Source organism: Pelophylax lessonae (assembly GCF_965119305.1).
Source record: "Pelophylax lessonae genome assembly, chromosome: 1".
Lineage (NCBI taxonomy): Eukaryota > Metazoa > Chordata > Amphibia > Anura > Ranidae > Pelophylax > Pelophylax lessonae.
The window spans coordinates 809731295-809757351 of NC_138768.1; the positions used below are offsets into that span (position 1 = coordinate 809731295).

General features: G+C 43.2%; 1 protein-coding gene across 1 annotated transcript in view; it reads left to right on the forward strand.

Annotated features, from left to right (window-relative positions):
- The window catches only part of POLN (DNA polymerase nu), a 560717-nt gene that overhangs the window by 412522 nt on the left and 122138 nt on the right, over positions 1 to 26057 (forward strand). The window contains exons 16-17 of the mRNA XM_082249983.1: positions 1550 to 1632; positions 9581 to 9709. Of these exons, the coding sequence (XP_082106109.1) occupies positions 1550 to 1632; positions 9581 to 9709 (212 nt within the window). The remainder of the gene's footprint in view (positions 1 to 1549; positions 1633 to 9580; positions 9710 to 26057) is intronic.

Sequence of the window (26057 nt, forward strand, 5' to 3'; positions counted from 1 at the left end):
CGGGTAAAGTTGGGAAAAAGTCCGGGACACAGACCCGGACTTTTTTTTCAAGTTCGGCCGAACCTGCCGAACACGGACATCCAGATGTCCACTCAACTCTAAAAGCTGGACATAGACGGATTGATTTTCTTTCCTAAGAAAATCGCTCGATTCCTCCATCAACACAGTCACTGTTGATAGAGGAATTCCTCCCGCGGAGCCATTGTGTTTTCCCCATGGGGGGTGCCGTCCCCACCAGGAGAACACAGTGATTACTGCTAGTGGCTATAATAGCGGTTAGCAATAATCGCATGTAAAATCCAATGGGCTGATTGTACCCAAATTGATTGATCCATCAACCTGCCCATACATAGTTTGAATCTGGGCCCGGTCCCTTCTGAACTGTCTGAGATTCGAACCATTTATAGCCAGCTTAAGTCTGTTTTTAAACTGAACAAGCTCTCCTGCAAATGTATCAATTAGAGCAGGGGTCTCCAGACTTTAGAAGGGCTGGATTGTGGTCACTTGGAGTAGAAAATGTCCTGGCATTAGTGGGCGTGAACAATGCTTCATGTAATTGGGAGGAATAATGCCCCATGGTTGGTGTAAATGAAAGCAATTGTAACCCATCCTTGGTGTCATTTGGAGAAATTGTGCCCTATCATTAGTGTCAGTGGGAGAATAGTGTCCCATTGTTAGTGTCAGTGACAGGAATCGTGCCCTATTGTTGGTGTAAGCAGATGGAATAGTGCTCCCAAGTGTGTTAATGGCCAAATCACCAGGTGCAAACATGTTAAAAAAAGCCTCAAAAAAGAAAACGTCTGCAGCTAGCACATCTACGGATTGGTAAACTGCAAAATATCACGTTTTTGGTTTTAGGTATAAAATGCCTTTAACACCAAATGCTGTCCAACTCCAAGACAGTGGGTAGGGCCAGTCATTAATTGACAGGACAGAGACTTGTACTTTTAGCTGGTACTATAATTTAGAAAGCTGTTGCTTAGATGAACAGGAATCAAGTATGGGACCTAATTGTGAAACAGCAGAGTGATCCTGCTAGGATTCAACATGAACAGCTGCAGATACTGACATAGGTTGGATTTGAAGACAAAACTGTGACAGGAACAACCTGCTTGCCATTTCACCTAATAAGTCACCACATCTCCCTGTGGTTTGACCTTGCATTCACACCTATGCGTTTTTTAGTACATTTAGCAGTATGCAGAAACGCACTACAGTCCACAGTCACTACAGATTCTGCTATCTGACGCATCAACATTTCTTTCCAACTTTTTAAACATATGGCTAAATATTAACTTGCTGAATAAACACTAAAAGACTTAGAGTGGACCTAGAATGAGAGTGGACCTAGAGGAATAAAATACTGTATATGTGGGAGCTGCCCATTGCTGACTTATTTTTAAAAGTGCTGTATTCCACATCTTTTCTTTACTTTACACGTTATGGTATGATAATTGTCTTATGAACCGCTTTTATATGCTTTTGTAGCTGAAACATTTGTGTCATTCGCTCATTTTTGGTTGCTGTTGGTTTTGCTTTCTGAAAACAGGAAAGAAATAGAATATAAAAATGTAACCCAAACGGACCGAGAACAAGCGAAACGTATAGTCTATTCAGTCATCTATGGTGTTGGTAAGACTGTATCATTTTTTCTCTATTTCTATGGGATCGTGGGGCTGATTGCAAAGGCTGAAGCAATATTAAAGCAGAGTTCCAGCCATTTACTCACCTGTACAACGGTCCAGCGATGCGGCCGCCGGAAGCCTCGATCCTCTCCCTCGGCGCCGGTGTAACGTTAAAAAACCATACCCCGTGGAAAAACCATACCGTCGTCACTTCCGGTCTGAAACAGCTGAGCAGCGCAGCAGTGCGCATGCTCAGAGCCCCGGATACGTAAATGAACATGAAAGAATTTGACAAGTGCGCATGCTCGGTGGGCATGAAATTCTCACAGCACTGTGTCTAATGTAATACTTGCGGCGGGTACATTAAAACACTTCGGCTGCAACATCGATCATCTCCTCTGCTATCGCTGTAACTTCCCTCATCTCCGGTAATAAATATAAAAGCGGCAGCGGGAGTATGAGATGTAAATGTGACGGCGATCGCGGCTCCGTGATCCGCTTTTATATTTATTACCGGAGATGAGGGCAGTGACAGGGCGAAGAGCGGAGATGATTTATGTTGCAGATAAGCTGTTTTAATGTAAGCGCCGCAAGTTTAACTACCGTGAGAAATCCATACCCTCCGTAGCTGAACCGGAAGTGACGAGGGTATGGTTTTCTCACGGGTATGGTTTTTTCACGGAACACCGGCATCACTGCTGTGGGCACCCGGCTGTTACAGTTTGCGGCTTCACAGCCGGGTACCCACTGCGCATGCGCGAGTCGCGCTGCGCGCCGTGATTGGCCGGCAATCTTCTGGGACCTCTGACGTGTCCCAGAAGATTGCAGGGAGGGAGGGGGAGAGGAGAACTTCCGCTCAGGGCGCCGCGGCGCTCCGAGCGGAAGTGGGAGCGGGTACCAGTCAAAACTAGGTACCCGCTCCCCCCCCCAAAAAATGACATGCCAAATGTGGCATGTCGGGGGGTCAGGACTCCCTAAAGCGGAAGTTCCACTTTTGGGTGGAACTCCGCTTTAAAGTAGTTATCAACAGACATGTATCAAAAGATGCTGATTTTCACTTACTTTAATGATTAGGAAAATGTTCCCCAAGTTTTATTATTACAATCATTTGATTTTCAGTTTAATGAAGATAAAAGTAAAAATGACTTATTGAAAGTATAGCTTTACTTTAAATTTGAATAGAACCAGAACAGTGAATTTGTATGCAAGAAACATTTTTGTAATATGATAATATGATGCTCCAAATTTAGATGCAGGCTGGGCCTAGTCTGGCAAATTTATAAGAGGAGGCAAACTACTGTTTATTTTAAGATATTAGAAAATAATAAAATAAAGGATTGCAGCGCCTACATAAATCACTTGGAAAGTGTACCTCTATGAAAATTAATAATCATAAAATTCTTCAAGTCCATAAATGAATATAGTCCTTAAAAGTGGAAGAATCACTCACCAAAATCCTCAAAAGTTTGGTACAAAAATACCTGAAAGGTTCCCCGATAAGGGAATCAAGAATGTCCGTGTTGTATTCAGTCTCTCTCTTAGAATGAAATATGAGGTAAAAACAGAGATAATAAAACACTCATAGTGTAGTATATAGATGAAACGGTAAAATCTTGCATAGCAGATAGGGAAGAGCACCCGTGATGAATAGGCAAAAAACACAAACTTCAGTGCTTCACTCCTGTTGCCCCACATGCAATACGAACTCACCAAACAAGTGTTTACACAACGCTTGTCACTATGATCTTCTCACTGATCCTCCTGTCACCAGGGTCTTAAGGCATTCGCAGTGGGTCACACACTCTGTACTATGCAAAACGCCGCACAAACAGCAATCATGGCGGCGTGACGTCACGTGATCAGCTCCGCCCGACGCGTTTCCAGCCAAAGCTCGTCCTCGGCATAGGCAGATGTGCATGTGCAGGAATGCGCGTGTGTGTACAGATAATCGCCAAATGCAAACGCCCATGCGCATGCGCACGCATTAGCCGTTTTAGCATTGGCGCCTAAATGGCATATATAAGGGTAGCAGCTGCACTTGTGCAGTGCTGTCTGATCTGCAGCTTTACCTGAGTTCAGTTCCTGTGTCTGTATTTGATTCCTGTATTGACCCGGCTTATCTGACCACGTTTGCTTATCTCCAGTCCTGACCCTGGCTTGCCTAGACTCTGCTATACCTGCTTTTCTGCCTGATATCCTGCTGCCAACCTCTACCTGTACACCGACTGTTCTCTGCCTGCTGCTGCTGATACCATATCTGATTATCTGTTACCGATCCGGCTTGTCTAACCCTGCTCCAGTTTTTTGCCCATTCCCCTACATCCAGTGCCTGGTGACGCTGTCCTGCATCCGCTGTGCATCCACACCATTGTACCTGCTTTTACCTGCTGCTCAGCAATCCAGTCCTGTCCAGTGACTCATCGGCCACTCATCTCAGCTGCCAACTGAAGACCAGCACAGGCACTCTTACCCCACTGCGCTCTCGCATCCACTGTTGCAACTCCAGTGGTGCTTGAGCCAGGGCTGTACAAGAGGTCGCCCTCTGCACTTCAAGCTCTGCTATAAGGTATGTGACAATCGGTGAGATGATCATAGTAACAAGTGCTGTGTAAACATGAGTTTGCATTGCATGTGGGTCAACAGGATTGAGGCACTGAAGTTTGTGTTTTTTGCCTATTCATCACGGGTGCTCTTCCCTATCCGCTATACAAGAATTTACAGTTTCATCTATATACTACACTATGAGTGTTTTATTTCTTCTGTTTTTTACTCATATTTCATTCTATGAGAGTGACTGAATACAACACGGACATTCTTGATTCCCTTATCGGGGAACCTTTCAGGTATTTTTGTACCAAACTTTTGAGATATTTGGCGAGTGATTCTTCCATTTTTAAGGACTATATTCATTTATGGACTTGAAGAATTTTATGCTTATTAATATTTATAAAAGTACACTTTCCAAGTGATTTATGTAGGCGCTGCAATCCTTTATTTTATTTTTCGATTGAAGGTTGTGTGTTTTATCCTTTGATTGCAAGCAGCTTTACCCATATCTGCGCTGGTCTGGTTACTTATTTTTTGTCTATTAAGATATTACCTTTATTTTCAATGAAAGCTTAAAGGGTATCTCCACTTCCTCATGGGGAAAAAAAACAGCAAATAAAGAAGAAACAAAATAACGTATACAATTGCGACACAAATCATATTGTGATTGAATGTTATTAAAAATTACCTTTCCTTTTCAATCTATAGCTGTTTTAATATTCTGAAAATGCAATGCAATATGGCTACCTGGAAGTGTTCTGTACACAGAATGTGTACTGATCACACCCCAGAAACATCATTTCCTGCATGTGTGATTGGCTTACCAATTTTCCCATAAATCTGCCTAAGATACAAGTCAGATTTCTGGCATCCCCTGCATCAAAAATGTCATTTTTGGTGAGATACTCCCAATAGGAACACGTCTAAAGGGATGCAGGTCCAGCAGCTTTCCTCATTAGAGCCCTAAAGCTGCCACAGCTGACAGATAATTATGAAACCACTCCCATTTGACCCACTTAGCACAGAGGAACAAACAATGATTTCTTCAGAATACCAAAAGGTAGGAATCTGCAACAAAGGTTGTTATAATCCTTGCAATGTACAGAGATCACCCAGAGGGGAATGTTATTTTTTCAACGAAAGTAGAGTTACGCTTTAAAAAGAAAACAATAAGAAATACACATCAAATTGCACATTTATAGGTGCATCTCAAAAAATTTGAATATCATCAAAAAGTGAATTTATTTCAGTAAATCAATTTAAAAAGTGAACCTCATATGTTATATACATGATATTACCAAAAGTATTGGGACACCTGCCTTTTATACGCACATAAACTTTAATGGCATAGTGCATAAGGTTCAATATTGAGTTGGCCCACCCTTTACAGCTTAAATTCTTCTGGGAAGGCGGTCCACAAGGTTTAGGAGTGTGTCTATGGGAATGTTTTACCATTCCTCCAGAAGCTCATTTGTGGGGTCAGGCACTGATGTTGGATAGAAGGCCTGGCTCGCAGTCTCCGCTCTAATTCATTGGGTGGGCCAAATTAAAGTGAAGGCAGGCATCCCAATACTTTTGGTAAAATAGTGTAGATTCATTATGCTCAGTGATACATTTCATGCATTTCTTTCTTTTATTTTGATGATTATGGCTTACAGCTAGAGAAAACTCTTAGAAAATTAGAATGTTACATACAGTGAGGGGAAAAAAAATAGTTTGATCCCCTGTTGATTTTGTACATTTGCCCACTGACAAAGAAAGGATCAGTCTATAATTTTAATGGGTTTGTTTTAACAGTGAGAGACAGAATAACCACAAAAAATCCAGAAAGATCTATTCTAAAAAAAGTTATAAATTGATTTGCATTTTAAAGAGTGAAGTAAGTATTTGACCCCTTTGCAAAACATGACTTAATACTTGGTGGCAAAACTCTTGTTGGCAATCACAGAGGCCAGACGTTTCTTGTAGTTGGCCACCAGGTTTGCACACATCTCAGGAGGGATTTTGTCCCACTCCTCTTTGCAGATCCTCTTCAGGTTTGGAGGCTGACGTTTTGTAACTTGACCCTTCAGCTCCCTCCACAAATTTTTTATGGGATTAGGGACTGGAGACTGGCTAGGTCACTCCAGGACCTTAATGTGCTTCTTCTTGAGACACTCCTTTGTTGCCTTGGCCGTGTGTTTTGGGTCATTGTAAGGCTGGAATACCCATCCACGACCCATTTTCAATGCCCTGGCTTAGGGAAGGACGGTACATGGCCTGTCTATTGTCCCTTTGATGCGATGAAGTTGTCCTGTCCCACTAGCAGAAAAACACCCCCAAAGCATAATGTTTCCACCTCCATGTTTTATGGTGGGGATGGTGTTCTTGGGGTCATAGGCAGCATTCCTCCTCTTCCAAACACAGCGAGTTGAGTTGATGCCAAAGAGCTCGATTTTGGTCTCATCTGGTCACAACTGACCTTTGAGTATTTCATTATATACTGGATTGATTTTTCAAAATGTATTTATTTCTTTTATTCACTGTATTGTTTGTTGGATAAACTAATGATAAATTGATTTAATGCACCTTTAATGATTTGCATAACATTTTTGTTATTAATTATTATTTATTTATTTATATTTTTCATTGATCTATGGTTTTAATGCACTCTTTTTGGTTGTATGAATAATGGTCTGAATTATTCTTTTTTTTATTATTTAAGTTTCAATAGCGCTGTATGTTGTATGTAACATTTTTTTATATTATTCAGATATGTATACATGAGCTTGGGTTGAGAGGGTTTAGGGAGAGCTCAGAAACTATTTTAATCCTTTATTGCATCCTATCCTATACTTTAATATAAAAAAAGCAAAGAGGAATGATAAAGCAGAAGTAAACCCATTGATTTAACAAAAAGCCGTTACATTCCCGGCATGCCGAGAATGCTAACTGTGACATTTGTTGTGCTCTCAATCAAACTGTCAAACCATCCAATGGCTGGTGTCATAACTGATCAAATATGCAGCACCATGGCAGTTGAAAAGGCCAAGATGGCGGCTTCCTTGGCTGAAAACGATAGGGTGGTTTAATTCCATTTTAAGTAGCAGAAAGTGGGTATAAAGCAGGTAAACATTTATATGGATTTGAATGTAGAAATTTACTTTGAAATGATGATAAAAATTATTTTTACCTTGGACTCCAATATGATGGCTGTGGGGTTCCTTAGCAATGGTGGCAGAAGGGAAAATAAGTGATTAGTTTGGGGGTACCTAGCAAGAGCATCATTCTATTAAAGCATTTTAACACCCCTGCTGTACATTAGTGTTTGGCCATTTGGTGTCACTTGATTAGCATATGCGATGTAGATATCAGAGTTTTATTTCTACTGTGCATACGCAGGTCATCACTTATATATTTGATGGCATCATATACATTACTACATGTGCACAATATTAACCACTTTACCACCGGAGGATTTTGCTGTCTTCCGTCCAGGCCACTTTTTGCGATTCGGCGCTGTGCGACTTCAACTGACAATTGCGCGGACGTGCGACGCCGTACCCAAATGAAATTTACGTCCTTTTTTTCCCACAAACAGAGCTTTCTTTTGGTGGTATTTGATCACCTGTGCGATCTTTACTTTTTGCGCTATAAACAAAAAAAGAGCGTTTATTTTGAAAAAATAACAATTTTTAACATTTTTTTATATGAAATTCCCCCCAAAAAAGATGTAAAAACCAATTTTTTTAAAACTTTTTGGCCAATTTGTTTTCTGCTACCTATGTTTGGTAAAAAAAAATCGCAATAAGGGTATTTTGATTGGTTTGCGCAAAAGTTATTGCGTTTACTAACAAAGGGAAAGATTTCTGTCATTTTTGGTGTTTTGTTTTTTTAACGCGTAATGGCGGCGATCTGCGATTTTTTTTTGCGGGACTGCGACATTGCGGCGGACAGATCGGACCCTTGACTGACATTTTTGACACTTTTGGGGGTACCAGTGACATTACTGCAGTAATCAGTGCTATATATATGCACTGTTACTGTAAAAATGACACTGGCAGGGAAGGGGTTAATTTTATTGGAGAGGGAGGGGTTAATGTATGCCTGGTGCTTACTGACGTGTGGGGGGGGGAGGTGACTGAGTGAGTCATGGACAGATCGGATGTCCAGCTATGCTGAACAGTCCGATCTGTCACTCCCTGTCACTATAGAGATCCGCCCGCTTGTGTTTACACAGGCGGGCGGATCTCCACACTAGATCCCCGGCGATCGGGGCAGAGCAGCGGCGATCGCCGCTGCTCCTCCCCTGGCCCGACTCCCGCTGTGAATGAAAACAGCGGGAGCGAGAAGGGGGAGTGTCTGACGACGTAGTACTACGTCGTCAGACGATAACGAGCCACTCTGCCGCAGTAATATTACTGTGGGCGGAGGTAAAGTGGTTAAGTGGCAATAAAGAAATATGGAGGTGATTATCCATGCATGCAGATAAAAACATGTAAGTCCAACCTGTTAAATGTATGTGTGGATCATTGCCACTATGTTTGATGACATTGTGTAAATTACTGTGCATTGGTATTAGTAAGAGTCAATTGCGAAATATGGTGAAAATGCACACAAGTTTGTTAGTGAGTTGAACAGTCACTTCCTACCATGCATGTGGAAGTATTTGATGCCATAATTTTCATTACATAGTGTCTGACACACAATAACCTACTCACCGCCACTGCAGCAATGCCCAATATTCTAATCACTGCCATTGCATCAGTGCACAGTGCCTCACTTACTACCACTGCACCAATACACAATACCCCAATCACTACCACTGCAGCAATGCACAACACCCCACTTCCACTGCATGAGTGCACAATATCCCACTCACTGGCACTCCAATGATGCATAATACCCCACTCACTGCCGCTGCAGCGATCTGCATTTCTGCTGTCACTGCCACTTCACCAATGTGCATTTCTTCACTCATCACTACTGCTCTGATGCGCACTTTTGCCACATATGTGACGCTCACCCCCCAATCCCGATCACTCTGCCTCTCCTGCACACCCCCCACTGACATATCTTGGTGTTCGCTGCATCTCTGACAATGCCCACTCTGTCTTCAGCTTGTTCAATCATGTATGAGCATTCTTTTCCTATTCTTCATAACAACAGCAGCAAGTACTCAAGGAAGAGGCAAATAAAATAGCTCTGTAGCTCTAATAGCTCTATAGCTATATATGACCGCAACATTTCAGATTAGAAAAGCCTCCTGTGCAAGTGTCCTGATCGACCATCTCTTTGAGCAGCGTATTACATTTTGGTCACACAATAGATAAATCCAAAGTGTAGCATATCTATAATTTGTTGCTGATGTGGTTAGTTAGAACTACTGTATATGCATGCACATATACATTTTGCTTACGTATTTTCAGGAAAAGAACGCCTTTCAGAATGTCTCGGGACAACACCAGCAGAAGCTAATAAATTTATTGAACGGTTTTTGCAGAAATACAGAGTGTGTAACTTCACGCAGACAGTGGTACAGGAGTGCCGTGCTAAAGGTAGAGTATGCTTTAGTAGCTGCTGCATGTGTGTTGCCTGTGCAGATCTAAACATTTCCTGGGTATGCTAGGATTTGTAATCCTAAAGTTGGATGACTGGTGGTTGTCCATATCTAGAATAAATAAATGATATCAATATGCCATACACTGATCTGTCATTTTAGAGGTATTTGGCAAATGCAAAATCCAAAAAGAAGTCTCTGATAAATTAGCACAAGTGTTCACACTGAGAATTGTGAAAATGAGTTTAATGCATATGATAGCCGCTGTATTTTATAAACATGCAGCAATTTTCCAAGAAACTGCTGGCTGTAGCAAAAATACATTTCTGTGAAAACCACAGGGAAGAAAGAAAACAAAGATAAATTACTAGGAATCCCAAGAAAGCAGTCAGAGATGGGTTTACTTTTCTAAAGCTGAATTTGTATTAGTTTCTAAAATGGCAACTGTATAGAAATATGAATCCACCACAAGAATGAATAGCTTTGCTTCACATTTTGATAAAACAATCCTAGAGTAAAGGGAAAATATGTTCAAAATACACAATGCATTAGGAATCATTAGGTTCCAGTACATACAGCTATTTCTTCACAGTGACTTCATTTTATGTGGACATTTTGACTTCCTGGTAGTTGGAACACAAACACATGCCTGCCTCTCAAACTGCAGTGCTGTATCCTATGGTTCCACCGCCTGTTGAGAGACCCAGGTTCTGGTATTTTGGCCTGACTGTTAGCCATCACCATTGTAGAAATCTTGAGGGTTGTAGCATCAAAGTATCTTGTATTCAAATGATTTTCCTCTTTTATGGGGACTTTGATGAAGAATGGACACTTTTAGGGTCATTGCACATGGGAAGAAGTTTTGTTTTTATAGAACCTTCCTCTATGCCCCATCATTCTGCTTGTTCAGATACCATTACCCATATATCTGCAAGGTGAACTTACCTTCATGGTAAATGCAGACTGTAATGCTCAATGCTCACAAAATGCTGGTCAATGAGCCGTGCATTTTATTGGGCAATGAACAGTTTCCTGCAGGTCAGGGCCAGCGCAAGGATTTTTGTCTACTTAGGCGAAAGTGCATTTTTCCGCCTCCCAGCTCTATCTGGCACCCCTCCCCACACCCCCCTCCCTCCACACCCACCATTGTGACTGGGGGGCAGTGTAACAGGAGGGAGGCAGTGTGAATGGAGGAGGGCAGTGGGACAAGAGGGGGTAGTGTGATAGGACAGGGGCAGTGTGCTAGGAAAAGGGCAGTGTGAAAGATGGGGGGCAGCGGGACAGGAGGGGGGCAGCATCACAGGAGGGGATAAGCAGAAAAGGAGGGGGGCGGCAGGACAGGAAGGAGGGAGCATTACAGGAGCGGAGCGACAGGACGGGGGGGGGTTGTCACAGTAGGGGGGACAGGAGGGGGACATTATCACTTATACACACACCTTGGAAAGCAACAGTCCTCCCAGATCTCACCTGTCCTCCAGATGGTGTCAATGTATGTAGAGGATCTATGTCACAGACCGGCAGAAGATTTCTGGTGGCAGCTGCAGCACAGGAGGGGGGGATCCTTCACCCTGACCTCCTCGCCTGGCCTACCCTGCCCAGCCGGTCACACACTTATTGGAGCCTGCATGACAGCTGGCCCCGACCGCTCCAAGCACACCATTTGGATCCACTCACTTCTCCACCCTCCTCTGTATCCTTGCAGCCCCTCTCTGACAGCAGAACTTAAAGACCACCCGCCTGCCTACTTCTCCCTCCTCGCTTTGCCAGTAGCCTAGTAAGCAGCAGGCAAACTAAAACTTCCACGCTTGCTCCTACCAGGAGCAATGTGGAAGTTTTAGTTTGCCTGCTGGGGGAAGACATAAAAATCCAAATCCCCAGGAAATGGCTGGGGATAAGGATTTTACTGCCCTCACCCAGGCCGTCGCCTTTGGGCTGCCTTATAATGGCCCTCCTGCAGGTTGGTGGTCAACATGTCTGTTTCAGCTTTTGTTTACCATGATTTTAAAAGGTAAGCTTAAGATGCACAGAAACTCACATAATCGGCAGCAACACTGAGTAGGAGGATTCGTCTTTAAAGAGATGATTTACTAAAGGAGAAGAGCAAGCTCACTTTGCAATGTGAATGTTCACATAGTCTAAAACAGACCTTCTCCCAAAAGGGAAAGTTCTGCTTATTTACATATGAAATTATTACTTTTGCAAAGTGAACTTTCTTCTACTTTAATAAATTAACACTATAGTCTTAATGTTTGAGATAAATTGTTTGTTTATAACTTATAATTCTATATGTTTGTGTGTGTGTATATATATATATATATATATATATATATGTACAATATCGCACAAAAGTGAGTATACCCCTCACATTTTTGTAAATATTTTATTATATACTTTTCATGTGACAACACTGAAGAAATTACACTTTGCTGCAATGTAAAGTAGTGAGTGTACAACTTGTATTACAGTGTACATTTGCGGTCCCCTCAAAATAACTCAACACACAGCCATTAATATCTAAACCGCTGGCAACAAAAGTGAGTACATGCCTAAGTGAAAATGTCCGAATTGGGCCCAATTAGCCATTTTCCCCTCTCCGGTATCATGTGACTCGTTAGTGTTACAAGGTCTCAGGTGTGTTAAATTTGGTGTTATCGCTCTCACTCTCTCATACATGGTCACTGGAAGTTCAACATGGCACCTCATGGCAAAGAACTATCTGAGGATCTGAAAAAAATAATTGTTGCTCTACATAAAGATGGCCTGGGCTATAACAAGATTGCCAAGACCCTGAAACTGAGCTGCAGCACGGTGGCCTAGACCATACAGCTATTTACCAGGACAGGTTCCACTTAGAACAGGCCTTGCCATGGTTGACCAAATAAGTTCAGTGCACTTGCTCAGCGTCATATACAGAGCTTATCTTTGGGAAATAGACGTATTGCTGTATTGCTGCAGAGGGTGAAGGGGTGGGGGGGTTAGCCTGTCAGTGCTCAGACCATACTCTGCACACTGCAACAAATTTGTCTGCATGGCTGTCGTCCCAGAAGGAAGCCTCTTCTAAAGATGATGCACAAGAAAGACAAGCAGACTAAGGACATGGATTACTGGAACCATGTCCTGTGGTCTGATGAGACCAAGATAAACTTATTTGGTTCAGATGGTGTAAAGCATGTGTGGCGGCAACCAGGTGAGGAGTACAAAGACAAGTGTGTCTTGCCTACAGTCAAGCGTGGAAGTGGGAGTGTCATGGTCTGGGGCTGCATGAGTGCTGCCGGCACTGGGGAGCTACAGTTCATTGAGAGAACCATGAATGCCAACATGTACTGTGACATACTGAAGCAGAGCATGATCCCCTCCCTTCGGAGACTGGGCCGCAAGACAGTATTCCAACATAACGACCTCAAACAAATGACCACTGCCTTGCTAAAGAAGCTGAAGGTAAAGGTGATGGACTGGCCAAGCATGTCTCCAGACCTAAACCCTATTGAGCACCTGTGGGGCATCCTCAAACAGAAGGTGGAGGAGCACTAGGTCTCTAACATCCACCAGCTCTGTGATGTCGTCATGGAGGAGTGGAAGAAGACTCCCGTGGTAACCTGTGAAGCTCTGGTGAACTCCATAATAATGGTGGCCACACAAAATATTGATAATTTAGGCCCAGTTTGGACATTTCCACTTAGGGGGAATGGGGGACAGCAAATTTACACTGTTATACATGCTGTACACTCACTACTTTACATTGTAGCAAAGTGTAATTTCTTCAGTGTTGTCACATGAAAAATATAATAAAATATTTACAAAAATGTGAGAGGTGTACTCACTTTTGTGAGATACTGTGTGTGTGTATATATATATATATATATATATATATATATATAGTATATACATTGTTCTATCTCTCCAATCTAAGCTTTGAAGGTATGATCTCTATAACTGATCCTATTGTTGCAAGATAACTTTAACTTCGAGTCTCAGTAGAATTGGCAGACAGTGATTCAATCCAAATGACATCTTGCAGATTTCAGAAAGCTTTATCCAAATCTTAGGCAGATCATAACAGATGAACTTCTACAGATAGGTTCAAAAATCATAGTGTGTCTAGTTTCATCAGAATTCAGTACACATGGAGAAAGGAGGCTAAAGCATAAAGAAGAAAGTTGGGACTAACTATACAGAGACGGAGTATCCCGTAGCTACAGAGTGAGGTAGAGGCAAGATTATTAACCACTTACCGCATATCAACGTACCGGTACGTCGGCTGACTTTGCGGGGTTATACCGGGATGATGTCTCTAGCTAGAGACATCATCCCGGTACCGCGGTTTGAAGCCGACGGTCGGCTTTCCGTCGGTAACGACTGATGCGGCTCGGGAGCCGCTCGATCGTTACCCGGGTGAGCGGGAGGGGACGTCTCTCCCCCCCCCCCCTCCCGCCGCCTTCCGTGGCTTTGCTCGGGGCTCCCGTCCCACTGGGAGCCCCGAGCACCCAGCCGGCACGTCCCCCGCCTGGATGGAGTCCCGATGAATGCCGGAAACGGCATCGATCGGGTCTCCGATGACGTAACCCGGAGGCCGCGTCCATGACGTCACTTCCGGGTTACTGTGCTGCAAAAGGCGGCAGATTTGAAAAACGGCTGTATGCAAAAATGCCGTTTTCGGCATTTTGCATACAGGGAAGTGTAGTGGAGGGGTCTAGGGTCTTTTAGACCCTCGATCCCTCCATAAAGTGTACCTGTCACTACATATTGGTGTCACAAGGGATGTTTACATTGCTTGTGACAGCAATAAAAGTGATCAGATTTTTTTTTTTTTTTAAAAACCTGTAATAAAGTTAAAAAAAAGAAAAAATAAATAGGAAAAAAAAAAAATTTAGCCGTCACCGTTAGCTTGCGCACAAAAAAAACGTATACGCAAGTCGAGCCGCGAATGAAATCGCTGTTCAAACCACACATGTGAGGTATCGCCGCGATCACCAGAACGTGGGCAATAATTTAAAAAAAGAGCTACACTCTAACTCTAAACTGGTAACCGTTAAATAAATTGAAAGCGTCGCAGATTGAGATCTCTATTGACCGTAGCTTGTCGCCATCCCACGGGGGGGCGCAATTTTAAACCGTAACATGTTGGGTATCTATTTACTCGCGGTGACATCATCTTTCACAATATATAAAAAAAATGGGCTAACTTTACTGTTTAGTATTTTTTAAATGCAGTGAAATGTTATTTTTCAAATTTTTTCCAAAAAAATCGCGTTTTAAAGACCGCTGCGCAAATACCGCGTGACAAAAAATTTTGCAATGACCGACATTTTATTCTCCAGAGTCTTTGCTAAAAAAATATATATAATGTTTGGGGGTTCTAAGTAGTTTTCTAGGAAAAAATACTGGTTTAACTTGTAAACAAAAAGTGTCCGAAATAGGGCTGGGGATTAAGTGGTTAAAGGCAAACAGACAATGCATGTGTAACAAGAAATGCATCGAGACAACCATATTTGCTCATTACATAAGCAGGCTCTTCTTCATTGTTTTTGGCCCATTCTTTCTCCAAGTCCATAAATTGTACAGTGTGGGCGGGGCTCCGTGTCATAATAGAAGAGCGACAACTGCGCAGACATCTTGGAAACGAATTGGCAGCGTTCTAGTGAAATCAAAGGAGGATGTGCTTGGAGCATATTGGAAGTATATTGGAAGTATTGCCTGCCTTGGTAACGGGTGTCTTTATCTCTGGTGTCCTAAGTCTGCTCTCATTGACCCCCTGTAATTTAAGGGCTCCATTTCATCCGGTAAGCCTTGATTGCACACCGGGTGATCCTGTGTATTTGGTGGAGGTATATACAACCTATCAAGTGCTGCTACTATTGTCACCATCAAAATTCCTATTTAAATTGGACATTCATTGCTATCACTATGGACTATTTATTTAATTTATTCTTTTGCATTATACAGTATGTTCAGTCCACTTTAATGGACCTATGATTGCACATGATTATTCAATATTTCGCATACTTATTGTTGCACTATATTATACACTTTTTTTTGGTTTTCATATAAGGTTCTATTTTGCAAAAGTGTTTTTAGTTGAGTGCAATTTTTTATTTAGCAATATTTAGTTATTTTTTTCATATTTTCGCGTGTTTATTGCAGCTCCTAATTTAGGATTTAATCCTGAACTTTTTATGAATTATTTATTCTCACATCTTTATATTTATAGATACATATCTACTTATCACTTCCTTTGCGCGGGTTTTTGTTGGCACCAATACCACAAATATTTCCTCTAGTTTATGGAGCAGTTTGCAGTAATTATGACTACAAAACTACTCCCTTCCTAATTTTATAAACATAATTAGTATGACCCTGCTGCTGGTGACAGTGAATGTCTACTCCTGTCTATGATTTTTTAGGGCATATTCAAATCATAGCACAGAAAACTGTAGTTCATGGAGATCCATTTGTTTTACCCATTTTAGTAGCAGGGGAAAAGTATTTTCTTAACCACTTGACGACCGCCTGCCGCAGATATACTGCGGCAGACGGGCTCAGCTGCGTGAACCGCTGTACCTGTACAGCGGGAGCGCTCCTGGGGGTGTGCACATGCCCGCCCCTATCAGGCAGCGGGGAAGCTGATCCATGAAGCCAGCGGCCGCAATTGCCGCTGGGCAACTGCAATCGCTCACCGCGGAGAGAGACTGACGGTCTGCTGTTGTAAACACAGCAGAACGTTGTTCTCTCTGGAATGAACACAGAGCGCCTGTGATCCTCCTATTAACCACTTAAGCCCCGGAAGATTTTACCCCCATTCCGACCAGGGGGTATTTTGCGATTCGGCACTGCGTGAATTTAACGCACAATTGCGCGGTCGTGCGACACTGTACCTAAACGAATTTGACGTCCTTTTTTTCCCACAAACAGAGCTTTCTTTTGGTGGTATTTGATCACCTGTGCGATTTTTTGATCACGCGCTATAAACAAAAAAAGAGCGTCAATTTTGCAAAAATAGCAATATTTTTCACATTTTTTTATATGAAATTCCCCCAAAAAAAAATGTAAAAATCAAAATTTTTAAAAATTTTCGGCCAATTTATTTTATGCTACCTATGTTTGGTAAAAAAAATCGCAAAAAGCGTATTTTGATTGGTTTGCGCAAAAGTTATCGCGTTTACTAACAAAGGGAAAGATTTTTGTCATTTTTGTTGTTTTTTTTTTAACGCGTAATGGCGGCGATCTGCGATTTTTTTTGCGGTACTGCGACATTGCGGCGGACAGATCGGACCCTTGACTGACATTTTTGACACTTTTGGGGTTACCAGTGACATTTCTACAGTAATCAGTGCTATATATATGCACTGTTACTGTAAAAATACACTGGTAGTGAAGGGGTTAACTTTATTTGGAAGGGAGGGGCTGTGTGTGTCCCTAGGGGCGTGGTTTCTACTGTGATTGGCTGTGGCTCTAGCTGTAAGGACACTGATCAACGGATCTACATACCAGATCCGTTTTATCAGTGTCTTTGCAGCGAGGAGAATGACAGGCAGTTTGTTTACACAAGCTGCCTGACATTCTCCCTCTCCCCCGCCGATCGCCGAGTGACCGGCGGACATCGGGTCCGCTGGTCACACGCGCGGGGGGGTCCGTGACCACGCGGGAGCGGGAGCGCGCCCCGGGGGGCGCGCGCTCGCTCCCTAGACCCTCACAAGCAAGCAACGTAGCCCTACGTTAGTTTGCCTGTGAGGGGCTGACCGCCGACGTAGATAGTCGTGCGGCGGTCGACAAGTGGTTAAGTATCACAGGTCTCTGTGTTGATTCCACAAGTCCCTCCCCCATACAGTTAGAAAACACGCCCCTAGGCTCACACTTAACCCTTTGATCGTCCCTGGGTTAACCCCTTCCCTGCCAGTGTCATTATTACAGTAACAGTGCATATTTTTATCACTGAATACTGTAGAAATGGCACTGGTCTCCCCAAAAGTGGAAACAATGTCAGTTAGGGGTCCAATCTGTCTGCCTGCAATGTCGCAGTCCTGCTAAAAATCACTGATCGCTGCTATTACTAGTAAAAAATAAAAATTAATAAAAATAACATAAATCTTTACCCTAGTTTGTAGAGGCGATAACTTTTGCGCAGACCAATCAAAATACGCTTATTGGGATTTTTTTAACCAAAAATATGTAGCAGAATACAAATTGGCCTAAAAGGATGAAAAAATTAGATTTTTAAATTTTTTGGGGGGAATGTTATAAAGCAGAAAGTGAAAAATATATATATTTTTGTCAGAATTGTCACTCTTTTTTTTGTTTATAGCGCAAAAAAAAAAAAATGCACAGGTGATCAAATATCACAAAAAAGCTCTATTTGTGGGGAAAAATGGACATTAATTTTATTAGGGTACAGCTTCGCATGACTGCACAATTGTCAGTTAAAGTAATGCAGTGTAGAATCGCAAAAAATGGCCTGTTCATTAAGGGGGCAAAACCTTCTGGTCCTTAAGTGGTTAAAGGAAGCCTTCCACGGTTTCTTATTGTAAAAGCAATAGCACAGGATGCAGCTCATTTCTGACATGTTCTGTGAATCTCGTACCAGCTGTTTCTCTAAAACATTCAGTTGTCAGCCCTATGTAACTATAGACTACTGTAGACAGACATCTTGACTATCATAAAATGTTTCTCTCTCAGTACAGTTGATATTTTTACAATTTTTGTAAGCATAAAAGGAACTAGACGTCAGTGAATTTTATTTTCTCTCTGCCCTGCCACACAGTACACAAGGGTACAGTAGTACTTATGTTCTGGTAAAGAAAATATTAATTTTGGAAATTAATGAAGTGTCAGATTTTTTTCATATACTAATGGTTGGAGTGTAACTCCAGTGTGCAATTTGGTGAAAATATCAGTTTTTATGAATAACATTTTTTTATTGTTTCTTCTTTTTTTGAATTTGAAACAGGTTTCCCCATTTGTTCTTATTTTGGCAATATCACTCATATTGAGAACTGTCGCTGTACCTTAATTTTAGGATATTTTTGCTCACTGCATTTTTTTCACATGAACACATATTATAAAGGTCCATTATGATTAATATCAACAAAAATTAATATGAACAATAATGCATGCATTAAGCGCTTTCCGCCCGCCCACAGTAGTTGTACTGCAAGTTGGCGGCAGCTCCAGGCTTGGTGATATATTGGTACACTGCGGCCTTACTTCCGGGTTTGGGGTGCACATGCGCACGACCCCTGCTGTGATTGGACACAGCACAAATTTGGCAGCTGATTTCAGCCAATGATTTTTGCTGAAGTCAACTGATCTGCTGAGGCCAATCACACACAGAGTTCTGCGTTTACAAAAAAAAACACAAAATACAAAATGTGTATTGTGAACAGTGATCTGGCTGCATACATTACACATTGTTAGGCACACAAATAATCCTTTGCTTGCCCTTAGATGTTAACCCCTTCCCAGCCAGTGCCATTAGTACAGTGACAGTGTATAGTATTAGCGCTGAACACTGTATTAGTGTCTCTATTGATGTCAGTGTCATTTAGTCAATTAGTGTACATCCCAGCCAGCATCAGCTAGTCTGCCACCCTATCACAGCCGCACAATAAGTTGCTAATCACCACCATTACAATATAGCATCTATATCATGTACCTGATCCGAGACCAAGATGCAGAGAGGGCTCCCCATGCAGCGGAGTCCGGCACAGCCCTGAGGTTGAAACAGAAGATGTAGCACCCACAGAAGCACTTGCCAACAGGGTCCCAGGAGTAGATCGGTGGTCTCCAGAAGGATGCAGGACTGGAATCCTCTGGGAGTCCTCAGGTGGACTGAATAACTAGAGCAACCAGGCAGCAGATGTAAAGACTGGCAGAGGGTCAAACACGGAAGAACAGTCCAAGGGTTCAGGCAGGTAGCGGCAACAGGAGCTTAGCGAAGGTCGTAACAGAAGAATAGGAAGAAGGCCAAAGCAAGTCCGTTAGGCAAGCCAAGACCAGGTATAGGTGTGCAGGCAGATAGGTAGCAAGTCTGTGGGCCAAGCTGGGGACAAATGCAGGAGAGCCAAACTGGAGCAGGGAAGGTCAGACGAAGCCAAGGGTCAAAGCCAGGAGAGGAGAGCAGACAGGTCATGAACAAGCCGGGTCAAAACTGGAAATCCAAGGAAGATAGCAAATGCTCAGGACACAGGGAGAGCTGAAGACAATCCAGAAATTTGATGGGCTAAGCACAGTTCTTATATAGGCCAGCAACCGGATGAGTCTATGGCGTAATGCGTGCGCCATCACGTATGCGCGTCCGCGCACGCAACTCGCGGCGAACCGGCGTGCGCCCATTCACAAATCTTCTGCCAGTGCGCATGCGTGTGGGAAAGCGCCTAATGCACCCATCACAAGTACTGGTGAAGTTGCCAGTCACACCATGACCATTTCGCTGACAGTGCCCCCCCCCCAAGGGGCAGCCTCCGGATGCCCAACCGGGCCAAGCTTCCTGGGAATTTCCTGTGGAATTCCCGCACCAATCTGGGGGCATACAGGTTACTTGCGGGCTCCCAAGAATTATCTTCAGGAGGGTAACCCTTCCATTTGATAAGATATAAAGTTTGTTTCCCTTTGCTTTGGCAGTCCAAAATGGACTCAACTTCATATTCCGTCTCCCCTTCGATTGAGACTGGAGGTTGAGGAAGCTCGTCTCTCCCAGGGAATGGGCTCGGAATAACCGGCTTGAGCAAGGAAAACTGGGTGTATCTTAAAATAATTGGGAAGTGCCAGCTCAAAAGCCACAAGATTAATTACTCTCTTAACTTCAAACAGACTGATAAACCTTGGCTTCCTGGAGGGGCACAAGAGTTTAAGGTTCAAGGCTGACAGCCAAACTTTATCTCCAACTTTAAAATCCAGACTCTCCTTCTTTTTACAGTCATAAAACTTTTTATAGTCATCTTGAGCTTTTCGCATGGCCTCCTGCAAAGATTGATAGTTGGTTTTAATAAAACTAATCCCATCTTGGACAGCAGGAACTCATGCCTCGGGAAGGGTGTTGGGTAAGAAGGAGGGATGGAACCCATAATTTGCCCAGAAAGGAGACTGATTGGTAGAAGCATGTAGAGAGTTACTATAAGCAAATTCTGCACAGGGGAGGAGCGAGACCCAGTTATCTTGAGAACAGGTGCAAAAACATTGTAAATACTACTCCAATGTTTCATTAGTCCTCTCTGTTTGTCCATTGCTCTGAGGATGGTATGCTCAGGAAAGACTAACTTCAATGGAAAAGGATTTACAGAGATCCCTCCGGAACCTGGAGGTAGACTGCACCCCTCTGTCAGATACGATGTTATCTGGTAGTGCGTGTAGCCTGACTATCTCCCTGATGAATATGTTGGCTGTGTCCAGAGCCGAGGGTGTGCCAACCATGGGCAGAAAATAAGCCACCTTAGAAAGGCGATCTACTACCACCAAGATGGTGGAAAATCCTTCCGAGGGGGGTAGATCAACAATAAAGTCCATGGATAGTTCTTTCCAGGGCTGCTCAGGAATGGGAAGTGGTCTTAGCAGACCCCAAGATTTGGTATTTGACCCCTTGTTACATTGGCAGATGGTGCAGGAGCTGATGTAATCCAAGCAATCCCGCCTTAGGTTGGGCCACCAGAAAGAGCGTTGAATAAATTCAGAAGTTTTCCGCACCCCCGAAATGCCTAGCAAGTTTATAGTCTTGGAAGATTTTAAAAACTTGAAGTCTTATTTGGGGGGGGGGGGGGGACAAAGATCATATCTTGATACCACAGCAACCCTTCCTGCCTCTTCAAGGAAGACACTTCAGGATCCATACAATGGACTGAGGCCTGTCGGATTGCCGTCATTAGGTCAGGCTGGATGAGAAGAAAATATTGAGCAGAAAGGATGGTACCTAGTTCTGCTGTCTCTGGAGTATCTGGAAACATACGAGAGAGGGCATTAAACCTGGAGAAGAACAGAGCTCTTGTCGGGGTCTTAAACGTTTGGCAGTCCTGAGATAAGGCTTACTGGGTCTCAGGGGGCAATTTCGTAGGAAATGTTCAGCCCCACCAAAGTAGTGACAGAGGTTGGCCTGCCGACGATGTTGCCTTTCTTCAGAAGTCAGGGAGGTACGGACCAAGCCCAGCTACATAGGTTCCCCACCAGATACTATCGTGGAGGGGGAGACTGGAAGTGCTGATGTAAAAGAAGGGATCTTGGGAAGCATCCAGGTAGGCTGAAACGTTTGGAGACGATCCGACCACCGCTCCCGCAGACATCTGTCCAGCTGGATGTCGAGTTGTATGAGACCCTCAAGGGTAGCAGGGGTCTCCACTCTAGCCAATTTGTCTTTTAAAGTCTTGGAAAGTCCTTGGCGGTACTGATACTTGAGGGCAGCCTCATTTCAACCAGTGTCAGCAGACCATTCACGAAACTCCACAGCGTAGTCTTCCACTGGACGCTTTCCCTTTTATAGGGTGTGCAGATCGATTTCTGTGGTGGCAGTGCGCTGGGGGTCATCGTAAAGCTGAGCATGGCCTCAAAGAAAGAGTCCACCGAGTTCAGAACAGGACTCTTTTGTTCCATCAAGTTATGAGCTCAGGTTTGGGGTTCCTCAGACAACAGGGAAATGATGAACCCCGCTTTTACAGAGTTTAAAGAAAAAGTCCGGGGTTGCAGAGCCAAGTATAGCAGGTAGGCATTTGTAAAGGCCCTGAATTTCTTCTGATCTCCAAGAAATCGCTCAGGCATGGGTACCCATGGTTCAGGAGGCAGGACTAGCATGGAGTGGGCAGAGCTACGTGCCCTTGTGGAGAGGAAGCTGAAGAGGTGCTGGCAGACGGTTGGTTGGAGTCTGCAGGAGGCGAAACTGTCAGATGTTGCAGGCGACCCTCCAACTGAAAGTACCCTTCCTGAAGTCTTTGTACTGCCTGAGTGAGGACAGTGACTTGCTGGCACAAAGCCTCGAGTGGGAAAGCACCTCTGTCGGCCTCTGACATGGCTGGATTGTACTATCATGTACCTGATCCGAGGCCGAGATGCAGAGAGGGCTCACCTTGTGGCTGAGAGCGGCACACCCCTGAGGTTGAAACAGAAGATGTAGCGCCCACAGAAGCACTGGTTGCCAACAGGGTCCCAGGAGTAGACCGTTGGTTTCCAGAAGGATGCTGGACTGGAATCCTCTGGGGGCCCTCAGGTGGACTGGATAACTAGAGCAACCAGGCAGCAGATGTAAAGACTGGCAGAGGATCAAACACGGAGGTACCCATCGGAGGTAACAGTCCAAGGGTAAGGGTTCAGGCAGGTTTGTAAAAGAAGGAGAAAGACCCCCTGAAAGGGGTGGGACTTTAAAGGTAACTAATAAGGATCTCTCTTGAGAAAGATAAATTTAGATAAAATAAACAATTTATTGAAACAACTGTGATTGTAAAAAGGATCAATCAAATTTGTAATGATACATTGACAATACAATACAAGAAAATTTGCAGATACATGGCAGAATCCAACGCGTTTCGAAATTGTTTAATACCAGAGTCTTCCTCAGGGAATCTGCATGTCTTCCTGGAAAGCACAATCATATGCCACAAATAAATCCAAGAAAACAGAACAAAATGTGATAATAATAACATACATTTTGTATATCACATCATCCATAGGAGAGTTTCTTGCAGTTGCGACAACATATTATTTCATTTTGTAAGGTAATATCACTTGTTTGGTTAGTTGTAAATATACCAAAATAGCATTCCAAAAAAAAAAAAGGGGGGGGGAGGGTTATGGGGGTAGTAATACCACACGGTAGGTTTATACGTACCAGCAGATATTTGAAGCCACTCATATTCTCATATTGTCCGAGGAGGAGATATATTGAAGACCCGCAGTATAGGAGCTAGAGTCAGGTGTTTGTATTAATTATGTATCCTCTTAACCTGCAGGTGACAGTTCAGTGTCAGGGAAATTCACATAATGGGTAAAAATCTCTGTATATTTATAATTTGGGGTCACTTCACCTGTTATGATGATCCAAAAAGGGGGGGGGGATAAGTGATGTGTGGGGACGAGGAGGAGGAGAATCCTCAAATGATGAAAAGGATTCCAATCACCTTTCCAATATTCGTCCTGAAGTTGGTGTGCCTATTGGAGCTTTTGATAAGTAGTGACCCCTAAAAACGGATAGAGAAATACGGGGGGTATGAGAGCAACAAAGGACTCAAAGAATGGATTGTCCTCAAATAGAATATGTAATAACACCTTTTATAATAGGGTATCTTACCTCCGTATTGGAGTAGGACATCCAAAAAATGCCTAAAACGGCTTAAAAGGGTCCACCAAGGTGTGAATAGCAAATATGACTATAATGTATTCCAAAACTTCAGATGGAATCATTTGCCCGGAATACATATATAGAGATATTAGGTATAAATATATATACTTGCAATTGTATATAAATGGAGTAAAGGCATGTGCCCACTAAGTAGTGAGTTTGTTCCTATATGATTGCCTTACCTCCGTATTAGTGTGGGTTAGCTACCATATCTGGACGAGTTCAGAAGATGCAATATCCACTAAGGAATACATTACTGTTCCAGAGTAGTTCAGTGTCAATGTTTTGTTTTGCCTAAAGAATAGAGAGTTATAATGCATATAACTGATTGCCTATCCAGGATGACATATCAGTAGATAATGTCCCCAGTAAGACAGATTGTATGTATAAGTACCGTCTGATGACACAAGGCAGCAAACACACAATGGCACCATCCGTTAGCGGGGACAGTCCAAGGTCCCAAGGCTGACGACACAACTGATGGAGTTCACCTACCGACCCAAAAAATAAAATATATATGTGTAAGAGAAAATTATTTCCCCTCAGTCAAAGTGCAGAAAGCATTCTGGCAACCAGGGGTCCCCGGAGGGGTACTTACTGATTAGTGAGGAGGCTAGAGGAGCATCAGTTGTGTCCTATCACGGAGAGATCACTCGCCGGACTGGCTCTCGGCGTTCCCTTAAGTATCAAAACGAGGTCCGTGATTTCCCATTGAGTATCGCGGGATTACGTAGAAGTGAGAGGTCGGCCTTGAGTGATGTCGTCATTTCCGTCTGTTTAGTATCGCGGAAAATGCCGCGAGTTTTGACGGTGACATCACATCCGGTTTAGGTATATCTCATAGCGTTCCACGGAGCATTAACCACGGAGGTGGACTTCCGCCCTACCTCACCGATGGGCATGATTGCTATATCCGCCCTAGGTTATAATGGTCTGTGGAGTTAATAGAGGGAAAACATAGAACAATAGGGCTATAGGGCATATTAAAATGAAAAGTCAATTCCAACAATATATATAGGGAAAGTATTCATTCAAGAATAATAGGAATTGAAAGGAAGATCAAAAATTGTATATGTATATCTGCCAACACCCTATTACTAAAGGGAAATACTGATGCCTGTAGACACTGGAGGGAAAAATCTTGTCAGATATCGCCCCGGCACGGGTGGTAGCGTTTAATCCCCTGAAGAATCAGGGGTTCAAACATGGAGATTCCCCCAATAAATGGGGGATTTTTCCTAGCTGTACAACGCATAATCTCTCCAGATGAAGATGGGACAACCAAAAAATCAATTTGGGGTCCCAAGGAGGAGTGTCTCACCCGTGCCGGGCTCCCAACCTGCGGGTGATCTCCCCATGAGGCCAACATGAGAACATGCAATGGGTATAATTAAAACCTCAAAACTGATGGCCGGCAAATCCAACATGTGGGGGTAAAAAAGAAAAATGAAAATAATAATAAAAAAAGGGGGGGGGAGAAGGGGGGAGGAGGAGGAGAGGGGGGAAAAGAAAAAGGGAGGGGTTTGGGGATGGAGAGGGAATGTTATTGATAAGGGTAATTACCTGATTGAAGATATTGGGAGAAACAGATGTTAGTCGCATCATGCAATCACATAGTATTAAGTTACAAAAATATAATATATTATTTATATTCAAAGTTAGTTCACTGTGAAGAACCCACATCGAGAGGCATATTAACCCAAGTAGGGTTAAGTACTAATAGCATATATCCCAGGAATGCTTAGAATAGAGCCCTGCATAGGGATAGGGGATGGGAGAAAGAGACGCTAGATGTAACTCTGAAGATAACAGAGGGGACATTTTTAAAAGCATGTAGATCAGACAGAGGAGGAAGGGAACAAGAAGGATAGAGGGGAATCCTTGTTGAGCACAAGTCTAAGTTGTTCCTAGGGGGGGACCTTTAATCTGTCTCCCCTGAGACAAATCCCTCCAAAAAGGGTCTATAACTTTCTGTTTCATTCAGGCCAGGGGGGGTCGTTGCCCCAAGTCTAGCAATCCAGCGCATTTCGCGCTGGAG